General features: G+C 40.0%; 1 protein-coding gene across 1 annotated transcript in view; it reads left to right on the top strand.

Annotated features, from left to right (window-relative positions):
* FREM2 (FRAS1 related extracellular matrix 2) overlaps positions 1–27,178 on the top strand; it is a 204,181-nt gene that overhangs the window by 146,635 nt on the left and 30,368 nt on the right. Inside the window, exons 7-12 of the mRNA XM_056126254.1 lie at positions 16,619–16,768; positions 20,315–20,524; positions 22,192–22,389; positions 23,186–23,350; positions 24,556–24,738; positions 25,424–25,554. Coding sequence (XP_055982229.1) covers positions 16,619–16,768; positions 20,315–20,524; positions 22,192–22,389; positions 23,186–23,350; positions 24,556–24,738; positions 25,424–25,554 — 1,037 coding nt within the window. The remainder of the gene's footprint in view (positions 1–16,618; positions 16,769–20,314; positions 20,525–22,191; positions 22,390–23,185; positions 23,351–24,555; positions 24,739–25,423; positions 25,555–27,178) is intronic.

Genomic DNA, 27,178 nt, shown 5'->3' with positions numbered 1-27,178 from the left:
TTTCTTTGTACAGATCCTTTACTTCCTTAGTTAAGCTGATTCCTAGATATTTGATTTATTTTCTGGGGCAAAATTGTGAACGGGGTTGTTTTTTCATGTCACTTTTTTCTCTCTCACTGTTTGCGTATAGGAAATCCATGGACTTTTAGGTCTTGATTTTACTATACAAGTAACTGCAACTTTACTATACAAGTCTATTGTTTCTAGGAGTTTCTTGGTAGAGGTTATAGGGTTCTCTAAGTATAGTATCATATCATCTGCGAATAGTGAGAGCTTGATTTCTTCCTTTCCTACCTGAATGCCCTTAATATCTTTTTCTTGCCTAACCACTATTGCAAGTACTTCCAGTACTACATTGAACAGCAGTGGAGAGAGAGGGCATCCTTGTCTCATCCCTGATCTTAGAGGGAAGGCTCTCAGTTTTTCCCCATTGGCATAAAGCTTCTCAAAGTACTCCCTGAGGATCCTTTGAATTTCTGTAGTTTCTGTTGTAATGACCCCCTTTTTATTTCTGATTTGGTTTATTAGGGTTTTCTCTCTCCCTTTCTTTGTGAGTTTTGTTAGAGGCTTATAGATCTTGTTTATTTTCTCGAAGAACAAGCTCTTGGTTTCATTGATCTTTCAGATTGTTTTTGGGGTTTCCGTCTCCTTAACCTCTGCTCTAATTTTTATTATTTCCTTCCTCCTCTTCAGGTTGGGCTCCTTTTGTTGGTCCTTCTCCAAGCTCTTAAGATGTGAGGTTAGGTTACTTATGTGGGCTCACTCCTCCTTCCTGAGGAATGCTTGTAGAGCTATAAACTTTCCTCTTAACACAGCTTTTGCTGTGTCTCATAAGTTTTGGTAACTCGTGTCCTCACTTTCATTCGTTTCCAAGAATCCTTTGATTTCCTCTTTGATTTCCTTTCTAAGCCACTCGTTGTCCAATAGTGCACTGTTAATTTCCAGGTGCTTGATTTAGTTTTCTGTTTTTGTTTGTGATTCACTTCTAATTTCAGAGCATTATGGTCTGAGAAGATTGTTGATACAATCTCTCTCTTCTTAATTTTATGGAGGTATGTTTTGTGGCTCAGTATGTGGTCTATCTTGGAGAATGCTCCATGTACACTTGAGAAGAATGTGTATTCAGCTTTTCGAAGATGAAGTGTCCTGTATATATCTACTAAGTCCCTTTCTTCCATTGTTTCCCTCATATGAAGTATGTCCTTGATAAACTTGAGTCTGGTTGATCTATCAAGAGGTGACAAAGCGGTGTTGAAGTCTCCCACTAGTATTGTGTTGCTATCAATGTCTTTCTCCAAGTCTATGAGTAGTTGTTTTAAGTACTTTGCTGGTCCCTCATTAGGTGCATATACATTTAGTATTGTAAGTTCTTCCTGTTGTACAGATCCCTTGATCAATAAGAAATGGTCTTCACTGTCTCTTGTGACCTTCTTCACTCTGAAATCAACGTGGTCTGATACTAGGATGGCTACCCCAGCTTTTTAATGGGAGCTGTTTGCCTGTAGGATTGTTTTCCAGCCTTTGACTATGAGCCTGTGTTTGCTTTGACTATTGAGATGTGTTTCTTGCAGGCAGCAGAATGTTTGGTTCAATTTTCTAATCCATCCTGTCACTCCGTGTCTTTTAATTGATGCGTTTAGCCCATTGACATTGAGAGAGATTATTGTTATGTGGTTTTGTCCCATTTTTCTGTTGAAATGTGGTGTATTTGAGGGGCCTGTCTTCTCTTAAAGTAGCCCATTTAGTTGTTCTTGTAATCGTGGTTTTGATTCTGTGAAGTTCCTGAGCTGTTGTTTGTCTGTGAACCTGCGTGTGTTCCTTTGGTTATGAATGAGAGTATCGCTGGGTAAAGTATTGTTGGTGAGGCATTTATTTCATTGAGTTTTTTCACTATATCCCACCACTGTTTTCGGGCCATGAGGGTTTCATCAGATAAATCAGCTGTGAATCTTACAGATGCTCCTTTGTAGAAAATTTCTTTCTTTGATCTTGCTGCTTTCAGAATTTTGTCTCTATCTAAGGTTTTGGTCATTTTGATCAGGATGTGTCTTGGGGTATTTTTATTCGAATTTCTTCTAGCTGGTACCCTTCGGGTCTCCTGAATGTGGTCACATGTTTTCTTCAGCTCTGGAAACGTTGTAGCAATGATGTCTTTGATAGTTTATTCTTCATCAGGGTTTTCTTCCTGTCCCTCTGGGACTCCAATAATTCTTTTTTTTTAATTAATTAATTTATTTATTGAATCGCTGTGGGAAAAATTACAGAGCTTTCAAGTTTAGGTCTCAGTCATGCAAATATCAATCACAATTCCCTTTACCAATACTTATTTTTCACCACGAAGAACCCCAATAAACCCCTCCAGCCCCCCCCATGTCTGTGAGGTAGATGAATTCTAGTTAACACTCTGTCTACTTTGGCTAGCTTCATTGTTTTGATAAAAGTTGCACCATTATTATTTAGATTTTACCCCCCCCCCCCAAACTCAGCCATGCTTGAAAAAGCATTGTGAAATGATCTGCTTTCTACAGCTGGGTTCAAGAATTAAATGATGGTTTTGGATTTCTGCTATTTTATTTATTAACCCTACAAGTATTTCTACTGAGAGTCAGATAATTAAGAGATTGGTCTCTGTGCTTCTGGGGTCGTGGCCGTGTCGGAGAGCCACTCGTGGGGGGCAACTGGTGACCTCAGTCGGGCGTGAAGGACGGGCCGGAGTGCCCCCCGCCCATGAGGTATCCATCGCGCCCCCACCCCTGGCTCAGACCTGCTCTCCACCAGGCTCCCATGCGGCCGCCATATTTCTTTCCAGAGCCAATAATTCTTACGTTACCACTCTTGGCTTCATCACGATCTTCTCTCTAGCCATCTGTTTCTCAAATTGTGAGTCTCTTTTCTATTTTCTGCTCTTTTCTAGAGAGTTTCTGGACTTCATCTTCGAGCTCACTGATTCTGTCTTCAGCAGCTGTTACTCTGCTGCTGAGGTCTTCTATCGAGTTTTTCAATTCACCTACCAGGTTTTTCAGGTCTGACATTTCTGTTTGCATTTTCCTCATTTCTACCTTCAAATCTTCTTGTCTTTTATTGGCATTGCTTTCAATTGTTTCTTTTAGCTCCCTAAGCATCCTCAGTAGCTCCCTTCTAAATTTCTTGTCAGAGAGGTGGTCTAGCACTCCAATACTGGTGGTGTCTTCTGGGCTAGCCTCTTCAATAAGAAAGCTTGGTGGGCTTTTGCGTTGCTTTACCATTGTGCCCAGTGTGGTTTAGACCTTCATGTTCGCTGTTACTATTCTGCTTGAGATGCAGAATGAATTGAGATGGGCTTAATGAATTATTGGCTAATGTGTTTCTGGTGGCTAACCTAGTGAAGGTTCCATCTAAGAGGGTAACTTATGGTTCCTATGGGATATGTGGTGGGAGAATAACTTGCGGCTGCCTTAGCGGCCGCAGCTCCAGAAAGGGGCCCTGGCACTGGGCAGTACCTGTTTGAATGAGGAGAGAGTACCCGGAGCGGTTCAGCTTTGTTTCCGCGAGGTGTGCCTCAGTTCCCGTCCAGCACATACCAAGGGTGAAAACCAGCTGCTCTCGGGATCTAGTTAACTGCGCATGTCCGGAAAGGGGCCCTAGCGCTGGACGGGTACCTGTTTGAATGAGGAGAAAGTGCCCAGAGTGGTTCCGGAGGCTTTTCAAATGGGAGATTTCTGGGTCCCCAAAAGAATAATCGCAAACTTTCTAGGAAGTAATGATTTAAACTGTATTCGGTGAGTTGCCTGAATATTTCAGTCAGAATCATATCCCTGATGATTGGTTTTTTTTCCAGAAATACTTTAAATGCATACACATAGATTCTTAAGACTGAATATTTTTAAAAAGAATTTTCAAAATTCTTTTATTTTGCTTTTTTGGGTCATACCTGGCAATACACAGGGGTTACTCCTGGTTCTGCACTCAGGAATTACTCCTGGCGGTACTCAGGGGACCATATGGGATACTGAGTATTGAACGTGGATTGGCAAATGCCCTACTCACTATACTACTATACTATTGCTCCATCCCCGATATATATATGTTTTTAATAAGATCAAATCATTTTAGAAAGAACATTCTGTTCTTATTACCACCACATAATGTTTTTATTTCAAAGGTATACAAAGTTAACAGAGCATAATCAATGTCACTGTCCTCCCATTGTTCATCAATTTTCTCGAGAGGGCCCAGTAATGTCTCCATTGTGAGACTTTGTTGTTACTGTGTTTGGCATATCGAATATGTCATGGGTTTGCCATATGCAGGCTTTGCCATGCGGGCGAGATTTTCTCGGTAGCTTGTCAGGCTCTCTGAGAGGGGCAGAGGAATCAAACTCAGGTCAACCATGTTGGCTGCGTGCAAGGCAAATGCCCTACCCGCTGTGCTATCGCTCCAGCCCAACAGGGCATAATACAAGCTTTATTCAAAATTAAACATCATGCTAATTTTTAATAATTGCTTCAGATCTTTGAAAGGAATCAAACACTGTACATAAGATGCAAATTCCCATTAGTACCATTCACTGCCATAATCTTCCCAAGGAGTAATGATTATAAATTGGGTATGTATCTACTAAACTTGTTCTTTCTTTTTCAGTCAGCATTTTGTTTTAAAGATTTTGTCATTTTGAATCACATTGTTTTGTTTTCTTTTTAAGTCACACCTGATAGTGTTCAGGGGTTACTTCTGGCTCTGTGCTGAAGAGCCCAGGTGGTGCTCGGGATGTAACCCAGTCTTGCTGTATGCCAAGCATGCGCTCCCACCAAATGAATGTTCTCTCTGCCTCCTATTTTTAATTATCCACTCACCTTCTGACATAAATTTCCCCTTATTTTGTAAATATAAATAATCAATGTTTCAAATATTTAAACTCTCATGTAACTTTGGTGGTATATCGTTTATCATTGTATAGAATCCTTCTTGTTAAAGATTTTTACTGAATTTATGCTTTGGTTTTTGGAGGGTTTTTTTTTTGTTTTGGTTTTGGTTTTGGTTTGGGGCCACATGAGGTGCTGCTTAGGCCTGACTCCTGGCCTGGGCTCAGCAGTCACTTCTGGAAGTGCTCCAGGGACCATATCGGATGTCTAGTATCAAACCCAGGTCAGCCTCCTGCAAAGCAAGCACCCTCCGTGTACTCTCATTCTGACCCTCTTTTGGATTTTGGTAGTATTGCTACATTAAATTGATTTTTTTCTTTTTGGTTAATATATTTATTTTCATATCCTTTATATTTTTCATATTTTCCAAAAGTTTTGCTCTATAGATTTTTTTTGCTCTATAGATAAGCTTTTTCTTTATTGTCTTAATCCAATCTAGGATGATTAAAAGGGCAAACTTAACCCATTGACATTCTAATTATAGATGTTTGGTTTTTTTACTTAGGAGTTCTACAATAAAATTAGATTTTTTACTTTTATAAAAAATTCCTGGGCCAGAGCGATAGTACTTTGATTAGAGCGTTTGCCTTGCACACAACCAACCCAGGTTCGATCCCCTTCATCCCATATGGTCTCCTGAGCACCACCAGGAGTAATTCCTGAACGCAGAGCCAGAAGTAACCCCTGAGCATCTCTAGGTGTGACCCAAAAACCAAAAAAAACAAAACAAAACAAAAAAATCCTTTTCATATTTTACTTTGAAAGCGTTTTCTTTTTCCTTTGTTCTTTTAATTCCTGCCACTTTCTGTTCTTTCAGTGGCAGCTCACTTTGTTAACAAAAACAAATCTATATTTAACAAAGTTTACTCTCTTGAATAAACAAAATCTCATTAAAGTAGCACAGTTACCCACTGAACAATTCAATTCACAGCAGTTACAGCACTAAGTTGAAAAATATCAATTGATTACTATTTATGCTGGTAAGCAAATGTTAACAGGGTTTACCAGCATGTCTCATTAATTGAGTTAACAGAGTTTATGAACAGAGTTGTTCGCATATGCAGTCCTTCCCTTTTAATTTACTTTCTCAATAACTTTGCTCAATTCTCAGCGTGCATCTATTTATAAGTGGTAGAAGTCACTTCATGGATGATGTCTGACATATTAGTATTTTGCTGGTACTCTTGTATTGCGTTCTCATTTGCTTTCCTATGACCAATTAAATGTTAATTTGCAGCCTCTGAGCTACGAAGCAGAGCAAGCTCAGATATTCTTGGCTCCACTTACCACAACGATATTATATTACATTTTTAACTAGAAGAGATGTGTATCTTGTTTTGAGCATAGCAGCTCTCTTTCCTTATCAAATATATTTCATCATACATAAAAACAATTTCAAAGTTGCCAAAAACATAGTATTTACCTTTCCCTTTGAATCTATCATTGCTGCTGCTGAAGTCAGCTATAAAATCACTATATAATCACAGAGTCAACTATAAAATCACTTAATCACTTAATCACTTAACTTCCCGTTAGTCGTCGATTTGCTCGAGCGGGCGCCAGTAACGTCTCCATTTGTCCCTGTCACGTGCTAGTGTAGCCCAATGGCATCTGTTCGCTCCGGGAACATGAAGGGCCTCAAACCGATCGTTCATGATCTTGACGAAGAAGTCTGACCATCTGGTAGGTGGGCGGCCACGCGGTCTTTTGACATCCCGTGGAATCCAATCAGTAACAGCTCTAGTCCAACGGTCGTCTTTAAATCTCATTACGTGACCAGCCCATCTGATTTTCGACACCTTGGCAAATGAGACAGCGTCCCTGATCCTTGATCGTCGACGGATGTCAGAACTCCGGATTCGTTCTCTCATTTGAGTGAAACGTGATATTCCAAGCATAGCTCTTTCTATTCTTCTTTGGGAGACCTGAATAGCGTTCTCATCTTGTTTGCGTAGGGCCCAGGTCTCTGAGGCATGTGTTAATGCAGGAAGAACAGTGGAATCAAAGAGATGTGCCCGGAGCCGGAGGTTCTTCGTCCTCTTAGCTATTTCTTCGACGTTCTTGAAGGCGTTCCAAGCCGCTCTCTTCCTCCTGCGCAGCTCGGGTGCCAGGTCATTTCTCATGTTGACCTCTCGACCTAGGTACACATAGCTGTTGCATTCGGAGATGGTCGTTCCATTGAGAGCGAATGGGGCGTCAGGAACAAGGCTGTTTCTCATAAACATTGTCTTCGTAAGATTCAGCTGTAGTCCTCCCTTTCCACACTCACGGTCAAAGTCGGCCAGCATTTGTGCCGCTTGGCTGATGTTTGGTGTTATTAAAACAATATCATCAGCAAAGCGGAGGTGGTGTAATTGCCGACCATCTATCTTCACTTCCATTCCTTCCCATTCTAGTCGTCGCATGATGTTCTCGAGGGTGGCACTGAAGAGTTTTGGTGAAATGGTATCACCCTGCCGCACCCCTCTCTTGACATCAACGATCACTTCTTTGTAGAATGGTGAGATCCTGGTAGTGAATCCGCAATAGAGCTCACGGAGGATCCTGATGTATTGGGCTTGAATGCCCTGATTGGCTAGGGCTTCAATGACCGCTTCCATCTCAACAGAATCAAAGGCCTTCTTTAAATCAATGAACGTTAAGCAGAGCGGCATCTTGAACTCCCGAGAAACCTCAATGAGCTTGGTTATCGTGTGGATATGGTCGATGGTGCTGAATCCTTTGCGGAACCCTGCTTGCTCGCATGGTTGTCCTTCATCTAATGTTCTGCCAATCCTATTCAGGATGACTCGAGTGAACAGCTTGTAGATGACAGACAATAGGCAGATCGGGCGATAGTTGCCAATGTCATGGATGTCTCCCTTCTTGAACAGTAGTACGGTCCTGCTGGTTTTCCATTGGGACGGAACCTTGCATTCAGACAGGTAGCGAGTGAAGAGCCGAGCCAGTGTATTGATGAGTACTGACGGCAGGTTCTTCAGGTGTTCAGGTCTGACCTTGTCTGGGCCGGGTGCTGTTTGTTTCTTTACCAACAAAATGGCGTGTTGGATTTCGGAGGGGAGAACGTTGGGAACAACATACCCATCCTGTGGAATTTGGTATGTTGGCAAGTGGACATGGCTATCGAAGAGATTTGAGTAGAAGTCATGGATAATCTTCTCCATTGCCGTTCTGGAGGATGTGATGGATCCATCAGGACGTCGGAGGGCAGTCATCTTGCTCTTATAGTTGGCGAAGGACAGGCGGGCCTTACGAATACTTTTCCCGGCTTCTGCCGCATCTACCAGTACTTCTGCTCTTCTCTCTTTGAGGTCTTCCTTGATCGCATCTCTGCATTGCTTTGCAAGCTCGGACGTTAGCTTGCGGTTGCCTGAGGCATGCGCCAAACCACGCTGGCGAATTAGCTCAAGAGTTTTCGAAGATAGGCGACTTTTTGTGGCTATCTCTCTCTTGGCGTTCCTCGCACATTCATGGAGGTGCTGAACCAGTCGATCGTATTCCTCGTCAATGTTGTCAACAATGGCATCTTCCCATGTTGCCGCAATAGTACCAAAGAGTTCCCAGTTGGTGGTCATTCTGGGAGTTATCTTTTTGAACTTTGCAGCCCTTTCTCCCCGCTCTGTGAAGTAGAATTTTGCACGAAGGAGACGGTGGTCGGATCCCGTTCGAAATTTTGGGACAACAGCGACATCAGTCAGGCAAAACCGTCGATTGAATATGATGTGGTCTATTTCGTTGTGGAATCGTCCACCGGGAGACTCCCATGTCCATCGTTTAGATTCTGCCTTCTGGAACTGTGAGTTACCATGGATGGTCTTGGTCGACATGATGAATTCTGACAGTCTCTCACCCTGTTCGTTCCATTCTAGGCCATGGGTCCCGATGTGAAGTTCTTCAGCTGATCTTCTCGGTCCTATCTTGGCATTAAAATCACCCACAATGATCTTGTAGAAGGTGTGGTCTTCTTTATAGAACTTCTCTAGCTCCATGTAGAACTTCTCGATTTCTCTTTCATCATAATGAGATGTTGGTGCGTAGACAACGAAGATAGAAACTGCAGGCATAAAATCACAGAGCCACTTTTATTTAAACAGCTGTCAAAGTCTGGACTAGCTTTTTACCAAACACAAAAATCAAACCCAAAACAACTACTTCATAACTTAATATTTAATTTTATGAATGAATTGTGATTTAATCAACCCCCTTGGATGAATTCCGGGCTTTTTATACCTGAATACAAATGGAGTAAACTAGTATTCTTGCTTACATCTCATCTATTTTCATAGATAAATTCCCATATATTAAATAGCCAACTAAAATGCACGTCCATTAAAATATTGTTTTTAGACATTGTATTAGAGATCCTTTCTTCTCTGTCATCTTAGTTAAGGGCATAGATAAACCTTTGTTTATCCAGGTATAAATCCGAGGTACCATTTCCTGATGGATAACTTTGGACAAATCTTTTGGTGGGAGCCAGGATGGGAGGGCTAGAGGACATACCATGTGGTGCCAGAGGCTATTTCTGGCTATCCTCTTAGAAGTGATTCCTGGAGATACTCAGGGAATGAGATTGGTACAGGGAATTGGACAGAGATGCAAGTATCTTACCTCCGGTATTGTCTCTGCACCTGGACAAATATTTAAAACTTTCTTAACCTCAGTTTTCTTATCTTAGAAAACAGTGTTACTATAATAATATTTGTTGTGTGGATGAATTTAAACAAGTAGTGAGGTGTCTAGAAAACAGCTAAACATTATGCTTAACAGATTGGAATGAGTTCATTTAACATGCAGATTACTGACACTGTTGAGGTCTTAAAAAATTCTGGTGTTGATTTGGAGAATTTAGTCCAGGAATGAAAGCACTTGCCTAGCAGGCAGACAAGCCTAGTTTGATCCCTGACACTATATATGGTCCCCTGAGCACCACTTGCTGTGGCACAATCTTTCCCCAAAAAATTAAAAAAGGAAAACATGGGGGCTGGAGCAATAGCACAACGGGTAGGGCGTTTGCCTTGCATGCAGCCAACATGGCCAACCCGGGTTCAATTCCCAGCATCCCATATGGTCCCCTGAGCACCGCCAGGAGTAATTCCTGAGTGCATGAGCCAGGAGTAACTCCTGAGCATTGCCGGGTGTGACCCAAAAAGCAAAAAAAAAAAAAAAAATGAAAACATGGATGTTCTGCAAACATGGGGGAAATCTCAGTGCTTTCCTCATTGGTCTATAGAAAAATCTCTGTACCTTCTGCCCAGTTTTGCTGTGATTCAAAATGGACCTAAATAGACTTAGAGTCTATTCAAAAAGAAAAAAAAGCAAAAGCACTTGGTGCCTGGGGGCACCCACTGGAAATTCTGACTCACAGAATTGGGGGTGAGGCCTGGCATCTGTATTTTGACATCTCCTTCCACGATTCTACCAGTCTTCCAACTTGGAAAGACCTGGAGGTAAATTGCTAAAATAGAAAAGAATATGCTCCCATCAAAACACAGTAATGATGAAAGGGAGGGGAAAAGAAGCTTCTTCTCTTTCTGTGACTCAGTTCCTTTTCCCCTGTGAACTTCCTGCAGTTCAAAAGCTGCCTACAAAGTACTTTTTATTGCAAAGATGCCCCCGGCTCTCTTTCTGAGGGCACTTAAGTCCCCTTGCCTGATGCTAAATGCTCTCTTCTCAGTCACACAACACAGAAACATATTTCCTCCTTCTCTCTATCAAATATTTTATTCAATATTTCATTCATACAACTGGTAAGTGGAAATATTGGCCAGGAATTGGCTATACTGAGTGTTCAGGGTCACAGGTAAAGAGAGGAGGCTTCGTTCCTCAACATTCAAGACAATAGATTATTGAGTAGAATAGAGGCTTAATATTAAACATGGGGTTTAATACTTTCAGGGAATGAGGGATACACTCGGCAATGCTCCAGGGCTACTCCTGGCTCTGTGCTCAGGTATAACCGCTGGCAATGCTGGAACACCGTATGTGGCATTGGGGATCAAGCTAACCAAGGTCAACTGCATTCAAGGCAAAGACCTTAACCCCTGTACTGTCTCTCTAACCCCCAGAGCCTGAGGTTTAAAAGGCAAACTATTGCCCTGCCACAGAGGCAGGGTGGGGTTGGGGGGATGGGGGATGGGAGGGATACTGGGATTAGTGGTGGTGGAGAATGGGCACTGGTGGAAGGATGGGTACTCGATCATTGTATAACTGAAACCCAAGCACAAAAATTTGTAGGTCTACAACTGTACCTCATGGTGTTTCACTAATAAAAATTAAAAATAAAATAAAATAAATTTTTTAAAAAGGCAAACTGAGACCAGATGTTTTCATGTCTTGTCTACATGTTAAAGAGTTTGTGAGAAATTTTAAGCAGAAGAAAAAGTACTGAATGGTTTTCAGTGAGATTCCAGCGATGCAATTCGCTTTGGATGGGGGTGGTGATGGCTCATTCGTTAACAGACTGGTGAAGTGACTGTTGAGAAACAATAAAGAGCTAGTGAGGCAGCAAGACAGAAAAATCAGACTGTTTGGGAGTGGGGATCATGACGCACAGTGGGAGCAATTAAACCTGAGGTGCTCATGGCACCCAGTTGAGTCAGTCAAACCCCCAGAACTCAGGAAAGAGACCTGAGCTGGAAAAAATACAAAGGGGGAGATTCCTTTATACTATTTTCAGCACTGAACCCAAAGACAGCCTAAAAGCTTTTATTTCATTCTGTTCTAAGCACTCCCATTAGTTAGTGCTACAAAGCCGGGTTGACTGATGGACCACATACACGTGAGTAAATAAGCTCTGGCTCCAGATAGCAATTACTACTGGCACCTCTTCCTTTCATCTCCTGAGACACAATGCAATTGTAAACATCAATCTAGACACCGCAGACTTGGCCAAGAGAAAAACTTCACTTTTTCCATGTGGAGTGGGAGCTAGGGGGTGGGGAGCTTAAATTATTTCCCCTTTGTCTTTCCTGCAGGTGTGTTTTACGTGGCTTGCAAAGCCTCTTCATCAATGAAGAAGATGGTAGGAAATAGATGTGATCCTATCTCTGCTGCTGGAGTAGAAGTATTCCCAAACTTGAAAAGCATATTAACATTTAATGAGCTCAAATTGACTCTTTTGTAGTGCATGCCTTGATCTATGTCCTGACTAAACACATAACACCAGAGAAGACCAGAATAGAGTTTGGCTCCCCTACTGAATTTCACACTATTTCATGAGGCTAATTTAAAGCCTCTTTGCAAGACTTGCATGCTGTTTGGATAGCAGGACCTTTCATCTGCAGAGAGAATAAACATACATTCTCTAACATAGATTCTGTAATTTTTCTGAGTAGTGGACGGACTGTTTATAGTATTATGTAAGTGGACAGGCTGATGGGTGCCAGGCTTTATTTGATCATTCTTTCATTCCAGGTAATAATATCCAGCCATCCTGTCTTCTCCATAAGGAATGTGAACTTACAAGGCATACTGTGGATTTAGGGTCTGATTAGAAGCTTAAAAATAGGCATTTTTCTAACTTACTTTGAGTTGTATCTGAGTGTTCCCAAAACTAATTGAAAAAAGATCTATATTTAACTTTGGAAAGGAACCCAGCTCCCCAAAAAAATAAAAATGTTTCCAAAGAGAGGTGAGCTAAAATATAACCAATTTGCCAGAAGAAGTAATGATTTTAGATTTACTGAAGTACCCTTAAATTATTGACAGTCTTCTTTCAGCTTTGTGTCTATTCACTTATGATACTCATTGAAGTGTTCCAGGAATATTTTGCCATTTGTCTTGAGTTATAACTGAACTATTTATTTACAGCTTGAAGGATTTTTAACTCCCTCATGTTATATGAGTCTAACCAAATATAACCATTATAAAACAAACAAACAAACACTGTCTTCCTTTGTTCATTGATTTGTTCGAGCAGGCCCAGTAGCGTCTCCATTTTGAGACTTGTTGTTACTGTGTTTGGCATATCGAATAGGTCACAGGGAGCTTGCCAAGGTTTGCCATGTGGGTGAGATACTCTCGGTAGCTTGCTGGGCTCTCCGAGAGGGGCAGAGGAATCGAACCCGGCTTGGCCGGGCTGGCTGCACGCAAGGCAAACTACTGCTGTACTATCGCTCCAGCCCATAACGATTATAATGAACATTTAATTTTTTAGCTTTTTTTAAAAAAAGGTATTGATAAATTAAAATAACTAGTTATTTTTCACAATTCTCAGTGAACTCTTCTGTAAAGATATTGTGGTACTAATGCTTAACCATCTCTTAATTCAGTTCATAGGGAACTAAGGACAGAGGAGAGAGAGGGGAGGGAAGAGGAAGAGAGGAACGAAGCAGTTAAGAGAAATTTTTTTCTAGTTTTAAAAAATAAAACTAGAGGCCAGAGAGATAGTACAGCAAGCAGAATGTTTGCCTTGCATGTGGTCATTTTGGGACCCCGGCATTCCGTATAGTCCCCAAAGCCCTGCCAGGAATGATTCCTGAGCTCAAAGTCAGGAATAAGCCCTGATTGCCGCTAGCTGTGGCACAAAACAGAAACGAAACAGCTCCAGAGGCTGAGGAAACAGCTGCAAGGACAGGCAAGCATATGCTCAAGGTTCTGAATTAGACTCCCAGTTCTACATGCTTCCAACCCAATGTGGTGCTGACTGACCGAGCACGAACTGATCTGACGGAGCAATACCTCTGGCTCTGAACATTGAATTATCAAGTGAGCAGAGGCAGGCTCCCAGAACATTGCTTACGAAAAGGTTTTTTGAATTGTGTTTAAATCTCAAAATGCTAAATCCTTTACTCTTTAACCACAGTGATCGTAATTGATTGGCAGTTCCACTTTGCAATCATCTTGAGGGAAGCTAAGGCACATAGATAACTTAAATTTTCTGATTTTCAAAAGTTTAAAGGAAACAAATCTATTTCACAACACTTTCTATTTGGTACTATAGAAAAATGAAGATATTTAGAATTGAAATCCTTTCTCCTCTTTTCTTCTTTGCACTGAAGTTAGCAATATACTACGTAATTGTCAATAAGGTGGAATTGTGTGCACAATTTCTATTGCTCAATTATAACATTTCTATAAGGCCCATGTTCTCCTCTCTCTCTTTTCTTTCTCTTTCTGTCTCTTTCTTTTCTCTATCTGTCTCTGTCTCTGTCTGTCTGTCTCTCTCTCTCTCTCACACACACACAGCACAAGTATATGACACATGCATAATGTGTTCTATGCATAGTGACTATTCTCATTACTCTTTTTTTCTAAATGACAGCTTGGATAAAAATTTTCAGGGTAAAACTACATAAAATTCATACTTATATACATCTATATACAACTTGCAATTCAGTTGCTGGAATGGGTCTGAGCATATACAGAGAATGCTATTTGTCTCTAATGTATAGTCTGGTGTTTAACAGTTCTGTGCACCCACATATTTTATTCTGTTCCACTTCGTATGCAATCATGAAGACTTAGGACATGAGACAGGCAGTATTAGTAACTAGGAGGTCTTCCATGGTCTTCCCTTTATTTATTTCACAGCTTTCTCCTGTAACTCAGAAATCTCATTTGTAAGATAATGTGATTTACCAGAGATGTGAAAAGACTTAGATTTTTGTTGGATGCCAATGGCCAATTCATTACAATAACAATGTGAAAAATAAAAATATTTAAAAATGTACAGGTGTGTCAGGCTAGAGCGATAGCACAGAGGGTAGGGTGTTGGGCCTACCCGGGTTTGATTCCTCCACCCCTCTCAAAGAGCCCGGAAAGCTACCGAGAGTATCTCCTGCCTGCATGGCAAAGCCTGGCAAGCTACCCGTGACGTATTCGATATGCCAAACACAGTAACAACAAATCTCACAATGGAGACCTTACTAGTGCCCACTTGAGTAAATTGATGAACAAGGGGAAGACAGTGATACAGGTGTGTCTGATTGAGACATCTGACTAAAGGACTTATGTTCAGGGCTCTGTCTTTACCTTTGCCCTCTGATTAAGCATGAGAAATGTAAGGAATTTATTGGTTTGTCTCTGAGGTTTGCCTTCACTGAGGTTTGTAAGATAACACCTTCATCTGTATACATATACTCAGGTTCTCTGGTGCCATCCCTGGTGAAAGGAGGAGGAGGAGGTTAAGTATGTTTGCTACAGATTGATTTATTTCTCTGTGAAATGAAATATTCAAACAAAATCTCCAAGGTTGGAGGTTTTTATTATTGAAGAATTCAGGTGGGCTATGTATTTTTATTATGCCTTCCATAAAAAATGATATAATACACACAAATAAACACAATTTCTAGCTTAAATAATGGTAATTTATTTAAGCAGGAAAATAAAGAATTCTTACTCAATTTGCGCAGTACACAAGCTGGAATTATGGGCTCTGATCATTTTTTGCTTGATTTTTGTATTGTGAAGACTGAATTAGATATTCTGAAGCATAGCCATCATCTCTTTAGTGGCCTGTGTCTTAAGGGGCATTCACGTGAAAGGCATGACTTTAGAGACTCAGTCCTTTTAAGTCTTATAAAATCAGACACAGATGCCTGACTATGATGTCTCAAGTTAAGGGCCCATTTGACTTTTTATGGTTATGTACTCAATGTAATCTTTGTTAGTGGTTGCTCATAAAACAAACTCACACTGGATAAAGCATATACCCTATATACCTCTACATACTTTTACTATAATGTCCTGTAATGTTTCAGTATTAATGGATTTGTACAGGTGCTCACCAGCACTGATCAGGGGCTCTTGTTCTTGTAAACTACTATTTATATGGTGATTTCTCTACTGGAAACTTTCCATTGCTCTAGGGCATTTCCACAGCCTGAAGGTAACCCTCAGTGATATTCTGGTTTCCATGAAGTTTCCAGAAATGGAATCATGCATCGTCAGTCTAGCCACACCAATCAGTCCTATTCCAGTGCTCATAACAAAACTTCTAGTTAACAGCATATAGAATGGTCAGGAAGGTGTCATTATAAAAATATTCTCAAGGATGAAGACTTACTTTAAAGATAATAAAATGAATAGTAGTTATTATTGGGTAGACAAAATTTAGAACCTATTTCATACAGAAATAAGAATCTAGATCTTAAAGTCAAACTCATAATGTTCAGTCTTCTGTGGTTTTGCTTCATTTTCATTTTGATTGTATTTTTATCGACTAAACTTCTCAAAAATTCATTTCAAGACATTTAATAAACCCCACATACAAATGGCAATGTAATTCTGACATCACGTGATGAGAACTGGTTTCTTTTCCATAAGTATATTGGTTTTTTCAAAGGAGATGTTTTAACCTGAAAATTTGGTGAATCTACAGATTAAAGAGATGATAGCTTGCTACAAAGGGATGACTAAAAATGACTTAAAATGAAGCTAGAAATGTTAACTCTCCTCTGAAATCAGTCAGTACTTATTTTTAATGTTATTGTTTTTGATTCACCATGATACACAGTTACAAATTATTCATGATTGGGTTTCAGTCTTACAATGTTCCGACACCCATCCAGACACCAGTGCATGTTTCCCAACACCAAGGCCTCCAGTTTCCCTTCTGCCACTATCCCCTCTACACACTCTCTCTGTCTCTGTCTCTCTGTCTCTCTTAATTCTGTCTCTCTGTCTCTGTCTCTCTTTCCCCCTCCCCCTTTATGATTTGATGGTTTGCAATACAGGTACTAAAAGGTACATTTTTGCTTTGCTCTTTTTCACAGAACCTATCTTTTACTTTGGAGATGTGGAGTACGCGGTGGATGAGAGCGCAGGCTACGTGGAAGTGCAGGTCTGGAGAACTGGCACCGACCTGTCCCGCGCTGCCAGCGTCATGGTGAGATCCCGGAAAACCGAGCCACCCTCTGCCGAAGGTGAGCCATCCCTCCCGCCTCTGTCCTCACGGCATGCTGCATTTCACTCCCACAAAGCACTCTGCTTAAATAGGGTTTTTCCCCCCTCAAAATAGTTAATATCAAATAGGAAATTTAGACCATATTTTGTTCCAAAATAAGAATCAGACCCATATCAAGGACATACAAAGCACTGGTTGAACTCTACAAGAAGAAAACATCTAACTACATCAAAAAATGGGGTGATGAACAGAAACTTTCCCAAAGAAGAAATCCGAATGGTTAAAAGGCACATGAGAAAATGCTCTACAATACTAATCATCACGGAGATGCGGATCAAAACAACAATACAAGGGGCCGGAGTGATAGCACAGTGGGTAGGGCATTTGCCTTGGACGCGGCTGGACCTGGGTTCGATCCCCGGCATCCCATATGGTTCCCCCAAGCACCGCCAGGAGTAATTCCTGAGTGCAGAGCCAGGAATAACCCCTGAGCATCGCTGGGTGTGACCTAAAAAGCAAAAAAAAAAAAAAAACAATATAATATCATCTCACACCACAGACACTGGCCCACATCGAAAAGAATAAAAGCAACTGGTGTTGGCGTGGATGTGGCAAGAAAGAGACTCTCCTTCGCTGCTGGTGGGAATGCCAACTGGTTCAGCCCTTTTGAAAAACAGTATGGACGATTCTCAAAAAATTAGAAATTGAGCTCCCATTTGACGCAGCAATACCACTCCTGGGAATATATCCCAGTGAGGTAAAAAAGTACAGTCGAAATGACATTTGCACTTCTATGTTCATTGCTGCACTATTCACAGTAGCCAAACTCTGGAAAAAACCCAAGTGCCTGAGAACAGATGACTGGTTAAAGAAACTTTGATACATCTACACAATGGAGTACTATGCAGCTGTTAGAAAAGATGAAGTCATGAAATTTACATACAAGTGGTACTACATGGAAAATATCATGCTAAGCGAAATGAGTCAGAAAGAGAGGGACAGACATAGAAAGAGTGCATTCATCTGGGGAATATAAAGTAACAAATAGGGAGACTAACACCCAAGAGTAGCCAAGATAAGTACCAGGAAGTTCACTCCATGGTTTGGAGGCCAGCCGCACATGCTGAGGGAGTGGCAGCTCAGATAGAGAGGGGAGCACCAAGTAAAGGGTGTTGGAAGGATCCTCCCAGGATGAGAGATGCATGCTGAAAATAGACTATAGACTGAACATGATAGCCACTCAATGCCTCTTTTGCAAACCACAGCACCCAAAAGGAGAGAGAGAACAAAAGTGAATGCCCTGCCACAGGAGTGGGGTGGGATGGGGGAGATGGGGGTGGGAGGGGTTCTGGGAGCATTGGAGGTGGGGAATGGGCACTGGTGGAGAAATGGGTACTCAATCATTGTTTAACTGAAACCCAAGCACAAAAATTTGTAAGGTCAACAACTGTACCATATGGAGTTTCACTAATAAAAAATTTTAAAAAAAGAAGAATCTAGACCCTGGGGACTGAATCAATTATACAGTGGGCTAGGGCACTTGCCTTGCATACCGCTGATTTGGGTTCAATCTTGTCATTTTATATAGTCCTCAGGGCACAGCCAAGGAGTTTTCACTGAGCATCACTGGGTGTGGCCCCTACCTCTTCTAAATAAATAAATAAAATTAATCTAGACCCTATTTCTTGCAATGAAAATGCCTTTCAAGGCACAAATCACAGGCTAAACTACCTAGTGAGGAACTCTGTCCTAGTGCCTAGATGTGAATGAATTGGTTCTCTGAACACGGTCAATCCTTCTTTGAACATCATTGAACTGAATGACAGTTATATGAAATAATTATGCTAGTCACTCTCACAGAAAGCTATTGACATTGAATACAGGTGCTCATCCTACCTTCTCTGTGCTTCATTTTATCCATTTTCCCCGATAAATATTTTTCAAATCCAAAGAGTTTTCTGCAGGCTTCTTTGTAGAATCTGTCCTAATTGGTATATCCCTGCCTTTTACTCTGGAAGTCTCTAAAACAAATTTTCCTAAAGTTTAGGAAAAATATAGAACTAGAAAATGCCCATTTATTTTCTGAATTACAAACTTTCTTTCATGAACACACATGCATGCACATGCATGTGCATTCTTCATATACACACCATACATTCATCACACAAAGCAAGGATCCAAAGCATTTTAAAAGTCACCAATAGGGGCTTGGAGAGATATCACAGCGGGTAGCATGTTTGCCTTGCACTCGGCCAACCCAGGTTCGATTCCCAGCATCCCATATGGTCCCCTGAGTACTTCCAGGAGTAACTCATGAGTGCAGAGCCAGGAGTAACCCCTGTGCATCGCCGGATGTGATCCAAAAAGCAAAAAAAAAAAAAAAAGTCGCCAATAGCTGAAAATTTAGAATGTAGTTGGACCAATACATCATAGTAGATGTCCAGTAAGCATTTGTCTAGCCAAATTTATTCATTGTTATGAGAAAAATTTAATGCAGGGGGAGAGAGAGAAGAAAAATAATGCAGAGAAGCAGAGGGTGAGAATGTCGGACACCCAGTGCTGGAGGGAATTGAGAAAAAAAACACATAGATGCTTTAATTAAATTTTAAATGAATGAAAGACAGGTCACCCATAGTTGCATAATGATAAGTTAATGGAGAGCTAAAAAGATAGACAAGAAACCAAAATAATGAAGCAATGATAATGACTGATTGTCCCTCAAACCCAGATTTCACAGGTAAAATACCTAAAGATCTATAGTACTTCAGTTTTGGACTACCTTTGGGCTACCCTTAGACAGAACTGGCAGGGAACACTAGGTTGGTTCCCCTAGTCTAATCAATAGTAAACCAAAAAATAAATTTGTGTTTGAAAATAATGGGTTGCTTTCTTTGCAAAAAGAGTGGGCAGAGCATGTAGGACAAGCTTCAATCTGAAACATGTTGCTGGAACCAGCAGGCAACCAATGATATAACCAAATAGGATATTCTGTAGTCTTTTCTGAAAATAATATAGTTCACTAATGTTTAAAATTCTCCATATGTATATTTTGCCATACAATTATAATTGTCATATTGATGATTGGAATTTTCTTTTTCTGTTTTTGGGTCATGATGGTGGTGCTCAGGACTTATTACTTGCTCTGCACTCGGGAGACACTCTTGGGGAACTTGGGAAATCATGTGGGGTGCTTGGGATCAAACCTGGATTAGCCACAGGCGAGGCAAACACCCTGCCCACTGTACTATCATTCTGGCTCCAGAATGTTCATTATTTGAGACCTATTTTTTATTAGCACCATTTGAGAAATCAAAAATAAAATTGGAGAAATTACAAAAATCTGAAAGAATGAAAAGTGAAATAATTCGTTGGATGTATGTCAAACAAAATTTAAAACCCATCATAGCAATAATCAATAAATTTTACATTTCATTAAAGATACTTTTCTGTCAAGCTGTCCTGGTCTATGTTTTTAAACCAATGTAAATATACATCGTTTACTTTTCATAATTTAGTTTCAATATAGCCAGTCCCCAACTAAATGATTCTTTGGTTATTGCCATAGCTGGAACAGACTATGTGGGAATCAGTCGTAATTTAGATTTTGCTCCTGGAGTCAACATGCAGACTGTTCGTGTTATCATTCTGGATGATCTTGGACAGCCAGTGCTGGAGGGAATTGAGAAATTCGAACTGGTGCTTCGTATGCCAATGAGCGCTGCCCTGGGCGAACCCAGCAAAGCCACGGTGTTCATAAAGGACTCTGTCTCTGATTGTGAGTATTCCGTTCCTTCACAATGATAAGCAGAATTAGAGGTCAGGGTCTCTACAAATGTTAATTAAATATACACATGTTAATTCAATGTTTAGAATACATTTGTTAAGATTCCTATCACAAAGCACTACAGATTCAGACACATTTTGTCTCACAGTTCTAGAAGCTAGGCGTTTAATGAGTTGCCTGTTGAGTGTTTCCTTCCATGAGCTGTGGGGGATCCTCTATTCCATCTCTCTGTTATTGCCATTAGAATTCATTTTCTCCCCATGTTTTTCTACATCATCTTTTCTATTTATCTCCATGGCCAAAATTCTCCCTTTTTATGAAGACATAGTGTTGAATCTAAAGATTTTTATTTGATTGCCTCTATAAAAAGTTTGTCTTTAATTTTTAGGGGGTAGTGTGGTTTGGGCCACACTGCACAGCATTCAGGAGTTGATTATTCTTGGCTCTGTGCTCAGGAGTGATCCTTGGAAGTGCTCAGGATACCATATGACCATATGATGTCAACTACATGCAAGGAAAGATCCTTGTGCCATCTGGCCCCCTGTCTCTAAATAAAGTATCTTTCTTTCAAGTACTAAAATGTTAGGACTTCAACCTGTGGATTTGGAAAGGTTGTATAACCATGCTTAACTAACATAACTTCCTTACTCTCTGTTTCTCTCTTTCTCTCTCTGTCTCTGTCTGTCTGTCTGTCTCTCTCTCTCTCTCTCTCCTTCTCTCTCTCTCTCACACACAGTGAGATTTTCATCAATTCTCACATCTTTCAGTTGATTTCTTCTACTAATTTCCTTGTACAGGTCTGGAGCTTCACACAGGATTGCAAAGACTTGAGTGCCGGCGAACTGTTTCTGAGTTGCCACATGACACTTTCTTTCACCTTCTTACAGTCAGACACTGGAAATTTCTCTAATAAGATGCCAAAAACTTTGTTTGAGATAGTCAGTCACTGGACATGTGGCAAAATACTGGGTTCATTAGTACAGGGAAATTCCTAATAATCTTCGAGCATGATGATCTTTATGTTACTTGGATGCACCTACCTGTTTTCAATGAGGCCTGTATCTAATTCACCTAGCATAGGTGTCACCTACAAATTAATATATACACAAACAACCTACCATCATCAAATTTTTCAAGATGATCTGAATAATTACACACATACTATTTTTATTATATCAATGAATTCTTTAAAATATCATTAAGTATCTTATTTAAATACAGTTATCTCAAAATTTCCAGTTTGTTTTATTTTGAATTTTTGCTAAAATGATTTGCTTCAATTTTCAAATTATTTCTTTCTCCTTACAATGTTAGTTTACCACGACCAGCATCAGAGTGTCAGGAACTTTCTTTCCCTGTTATTGCATAGATACAAATTCTATTGGCATTATGATAGTTTGCTTTTGTGGGAAATTTCTTTCTTTCAAAGTCAGTTTTTACCATGTTTTTGGTATCCTACTTCAAATACAGCAAAATTTCAAAACTAAAGAAATCAAAACAGACTTAAGTGATTTGCTCTAGGTCAAAACTTTGACAAGGCTGAACGAATACTGGGATCCAATCCTTACTTCTGTCTTATTGATCTGTTTTCTGGTGTTCCACTTTTTTTAAACAAACCAAATATATGTTCATTTTGATCGCTATGTTTGTTTTTGCAGTGCCTAAGATGCAGTTCAAAGAACGAGTATATACTGGCAATGAAAATGATGGACAAATAGTTGCAATGATCCACAGGAGTGGAGATATCTACTACAGATCTTCAGTGAGATGCTACACACGACAGGGATCTGCCCAAGTAATGATGGACTTTGAAGAGCGCCCAAACACAGACCTCTCTGTTATCACCTTTCTCCCTGGTAAGCTGTAGCTTGAAAATTGTATTTGGAATTTGAAGAAGCCAAGGTTTGAGGAAGATATAGATAAAGATAATACATATAGATATAGATATGTATCAGATAAATACAAATTCTTGATTTCAACAAGCTTATGATAACTTCTTGTGGACTGAATGATAATAAGGTGACATAGATTAATGAAGTAGTTGAATAAATCCCCTTTTGCTTTTAGTGTAAGTTTAATGATTAGTTTACAGCTTTGGGGTATATTGTTCATTCAAGTCTTACTCAATGAATATAGAATATAGAATGTGTGTATACATTTCACAGTGTTGGGATTTGCTTGATATTCAAATGAGTAGGAACGAAAGGCAATTGATGTCATACTGTGTTTCCAGAGCCTTAAAATGTATAATCACTCTGATCCAGGTATTGCACCAGAAATTAGCACTGTGATCAAATAATGACCAACATGTACAAGATTGCTAGAAAGTCGTAAACAAAATTGACAATTGATCTTGCTCTCTAAAATGATAAAAAAAGAATTTAAAGACAAACGTTCAGGAAATTCCCTGTACAGTTAACCTCATTTAAACTATTTTTTCCTATACAATTAGCATCTTGTCATTTAATATGCTATTGCATGTAGTCATTCCCTCAGCATTATTCACCCAAGGCTTTTCAATGTCCTTTGCACTACTAATTGATCAAGGAGGGGCGTCTCTGCCCTTGTGGTGTTCATGTTCGGTTTACGGGTCTGTGCTCTTGTTTGGAGCTGTGGGCTGGGATTCACCTGCTGTCATTATTATTGGTGCAGGTGAGACAGAAAAGCCTTGTATACTTGAATTGATGAATGATGTACTGTATGAGGAAGAGGAAGAGCTCCGTCTGGTTCTTGGCACCCCACAAAGCAACTCTCCTTTTGGGGCTGCGGTTGGTGAACAAAATGAAACTCTGATAAGGATACGAGATGATGCTGACAGTAAGAATTCACAGTCATTTCTTATGCACAACCTTCCACTGGGAACTGAATCCACCTATGCTAAAAGTTAAGGTGGTTCAGAAATTAATCCTCTTTCTAACCGGGCCTTAATGATGATTGAAACTAGGGAAAAGACTAACTTAGATGGAGAATGAAATAAACCATTTCAAAGTTGGTGCTGGAGGCTATGGTTTATATTTGGGAATAGGTTGGTGCTGAAAAACAGTTTCATTTCTCCCTTCCCCCTCTCAGTGGGCTGCTTCTACAATATTTACAGCACATAGAAAGAGCCCAGAGAGGATGGAGATGGGCCACAATTGTTCAGTTTCTCTTAATACGCTCACTCATGATATTGGGTAAGAAACCAGAAATCAGGAACGTATAGAGACATAACAGCTTTCTCAAATTTTTTTTACTGGATAATTTTTTTTTGGGGGGGGGGCACAGCGGTAGGGCGTTTGCCTTGCACGCAGCCAGCCCGGCTGAGCCGGGTTCGATTCCTCCGCCCCTCTTGGAAAGCCTGGCAAGCTACCGAGAGTATTCAATATGCCAAACACAGTAACAAGAAATCTCACAATGGAGACGTTACTGGGCCCGCTGGAGCAAATGGATAAACAACGGGAGGATAGTGTTTTTTGTTTTTGTTTTAATTTTTTTAGATCCCTTTAGCCATTTAGTTGTAACAAGCATTATAAAACAAATTTTGTGCTTGCTAAGAGCTCAGGCTTGGGGTTGGTTGGGAAAATGGAAACAATGTTGGAAAAAGTGCACTCAGGTGGTGGGATTGGTGTCTGAAACATTAAAAGCCTGTAACAACTGTATTGTGAAAAATTTACTAAACCATGGTTTTTAAGTAAAGGAAAAAGAAAGGAAGAAATCAGGAGTATACAGAAATAAGAATTAACGCCGTCCACTTTGGAAAGAAGCTTCAGATTTGGAGTAAAATGGCTGGAGCAATAGATAGAACAAATAGGAAAGGCACTTGTCTTGCATTCAGTCAACCAGGTTCAATCCCGAGCACCCCATAAGATCCTCCAAGCACCACTAGAGGTGATCCTCTGCACCGAGTCAGAGTCAGGGATAAACAAATACTGAAAAAATACTGAGTACCATCAGGAGTAGCCTGAAAATAAAAACAAAAAAAGAGAAAGAAGTAAAAGTGTTTCTCTTCCAATTCAATTCATCCACATTTCCTACCATTTCAGGAACAATTATTAAATTTGGAGAGACCAAATTTAGTGTCAGTGAACCCAAAGAAGCTGGACAGTCAGTGGTTATAAGAATTCCAGTGATTCGACAAGGCGACACCTCAAAGGTTTCTGTTGTGCGAGTGCACACCAAGGATGGCTCGGCCACCTCAGGAGAAGACTACCACCCTGTGTCAGAAGGTACGAAGGGGCTTCTCTCTAGCTGCAGGGTTTCTACTGGCACTGTTTGAATGCCCGCACCTCTGAGAGAAAGGAAAATGCCAACTGAAGTAAAAATAAATGAACTCCTTCAAATTAGTCTTCAGAGAAGTCAACGGACTTTATTTCTGGTTTTCCTTCTTGACTTACAGTGCTTATGCGTTAGGACTCAGAGAAATTTTTAGTAACTGTGCCAGATGGCTGCCCCTGTTGAACCAACTGTAGCTTTTGATGGGTTTCATCTTCATTATCGTAATCATATGTTTAAGAAAGACTTTCCTAGAATATTCCATTGCACTGGAAATAACCATGTCCTCAAGAAAATAGTCTATTTTTTGTTTATAAACTGTCAACAATCCAAAACTTCTAACTGGAAATTTTTTGTTAATGATGGGCAGTGAAAATAAAACCAGTCATAGAGACGTGAATTACTTGAAGCCTCAGAAGCCCATTATGGAGGTCTTTCATCCATTCTTCTTCAGAATTTTGAACCACTTACTTTCATGAGAGTAATGAAAGCAACTTCCTCTTCTTCCTATTCCCCTTTCTCCTCTGTCTCTGTCTCTGTCTCTTTCTGTCTCTCTCTAATTGTGTTTCACTGTAAGAACAGTAGAAACTTTTTACATCCATATAAGAAACACTTCAAGTTGTGATTTTGCATTTGTAGAAATCGAGTTTAAGGAGGGAGATACCCAGCATTTTGTTGAAATTGAAATACTTTTCGATGGGATAAGAGAGATGAGAGAGGCCTTCACTGTTCACCTAAAACCTGATGAAAATATGATAGCAGAGACTCAGGTAAGTAATAAAATCGGACATAAACTTATGGCTATAAATTTGTCAGGGAAAAAAAAACAGAGAAGCATCATAGACTGGGCAGCAAAGTGATGGGATTTTGTGGAAATCTTATATAAAAGAGATGTGCAGAGGCTGGAGAGATAGTACAGTAGGTAGGTTGCTTGCCTTGTACCTGGCTGATCTGGGTTTTACCTCTGGCACCACATATGATCCCTCTAGCACTGCCAGGAGTGTTGCTTGAACACGAGCCTGGAGTCAGACCTGAGAAGAGCCAGGTGTGACACCGGAACCAAATAAGAGTAATAAGAATAATAAATTAAATTAAATTAGATAATCCTTTTTCACTTCTAGGATAAATTTGGTTCCAATAAGATAGCAATCAAGAATTGTCTCTCTTTCTTTGAAAAATCATGCATACTGGTTTTCAGGAATTAGAATGTTTGAATCCAATCTTTACTGATTCACTTTCCTTTTCCATTCCAATCACTAAAAACTGAATTGGGTATTTACCTCCAGAGAGAAAGGATATCTCAACACAAAAAAAGAGATCCTTAATTCAGTGCAAAACCCATTTTTTAAAAAAAAAAAATTTAAATCCATCAGAAAATTTGCTAACCTCTGTCTGTCAGTCTGTCTGTCTTCCCGTTGTTCATCTATTTGCTCGAGCAGACCCAGTAACATCTCCATTTTGAGACTTATTGTTACTGTGTTTGGCATATTGAATACGTCAGGGGTAGCTTGCCAGGCTTTGCCGTGTGGGCGAGATATTCTCGGTAGCTTGCCTGGCTCTCCGAGAGTGGCGGAGGAATCGAACCCGGCTCGGCTGGGCTGGCTGTGTGCAAGGCAAACACCCTGAAAATACTAGCATTTTCAAATTCATATCCAGAGCCCTAGTGGCCAAAATATTGCTATTCTAGATTTGTTTTCTGAACCTCTTTAATTATTATTGAACCATTAGCCATCCAATATTAAAGTTATTTCCACAGAATTCTTACCTTTGCAACTAAATTATTTTTCAACTAATATTTATTAGGAGTATATCTTAAATAGATTTTAAACAAATGTTTATTGTAAACAGAATGTTTACAATAAACATGCTTATGATTATCCTATTTCTGCTGTTATTAGTTCAAAGTAAATAGGTTTCTCTTAAATAATCTTTATATTTTTTTCATCTCTAGTACTGTGTGGTATTTATGCCATATTGCCTGCTATGTAAAAATATCACACTCCAAATTCAAGTCTGGGTGAAACATGTGAGTGAGTGGCAAAGTGTATGCTTTGCATGTACAAGACCCTGAGTTTGAGCCCTGCCACTATGTAAAACTCAAGAAATATGGGCATAAAAACACTTTAAGCTACATTTTAATTATTCCTGATTACATGAATATTTTTATTATTACTTTATGAAGATCCTACTAAACTCATGAATGGGAAGTACAGACATTTAGAGTCCAAAAGATGGTTCTGTGACTTAATACCTGTCTTGCAAGCATGAGGTCACAAGTTCAATCCCTGACACTGCCACCTATGCTGAGTATGATGCCAGCAGCTCTGCTACCTGAGGTTCCCAATGTCATCACAACTTTCCAGTCAAACTAAGACCAGTTGAGTGCTAGCATCA

Source organism: Sorex fumeus, unplaced genomic scaffold (assembly GCF_029834395.1).
Source record: "Sorex fumeus unplaced genomic scaffold, SorFum_2.1 ptg000061l, whole genome shotgun sequence".
Taxonomy (NCBI): domain Eukaryota; kingdom Metazoa; phylum Chordata; class Mammalia; order Eulipotyphla; family Soricidae; genus Sorex; species Sorex fumeus.
Note: the sequence above shows the minus strand (reverse complement) of the source record. Positions and strands in the feature narration are given on the sequence as shown.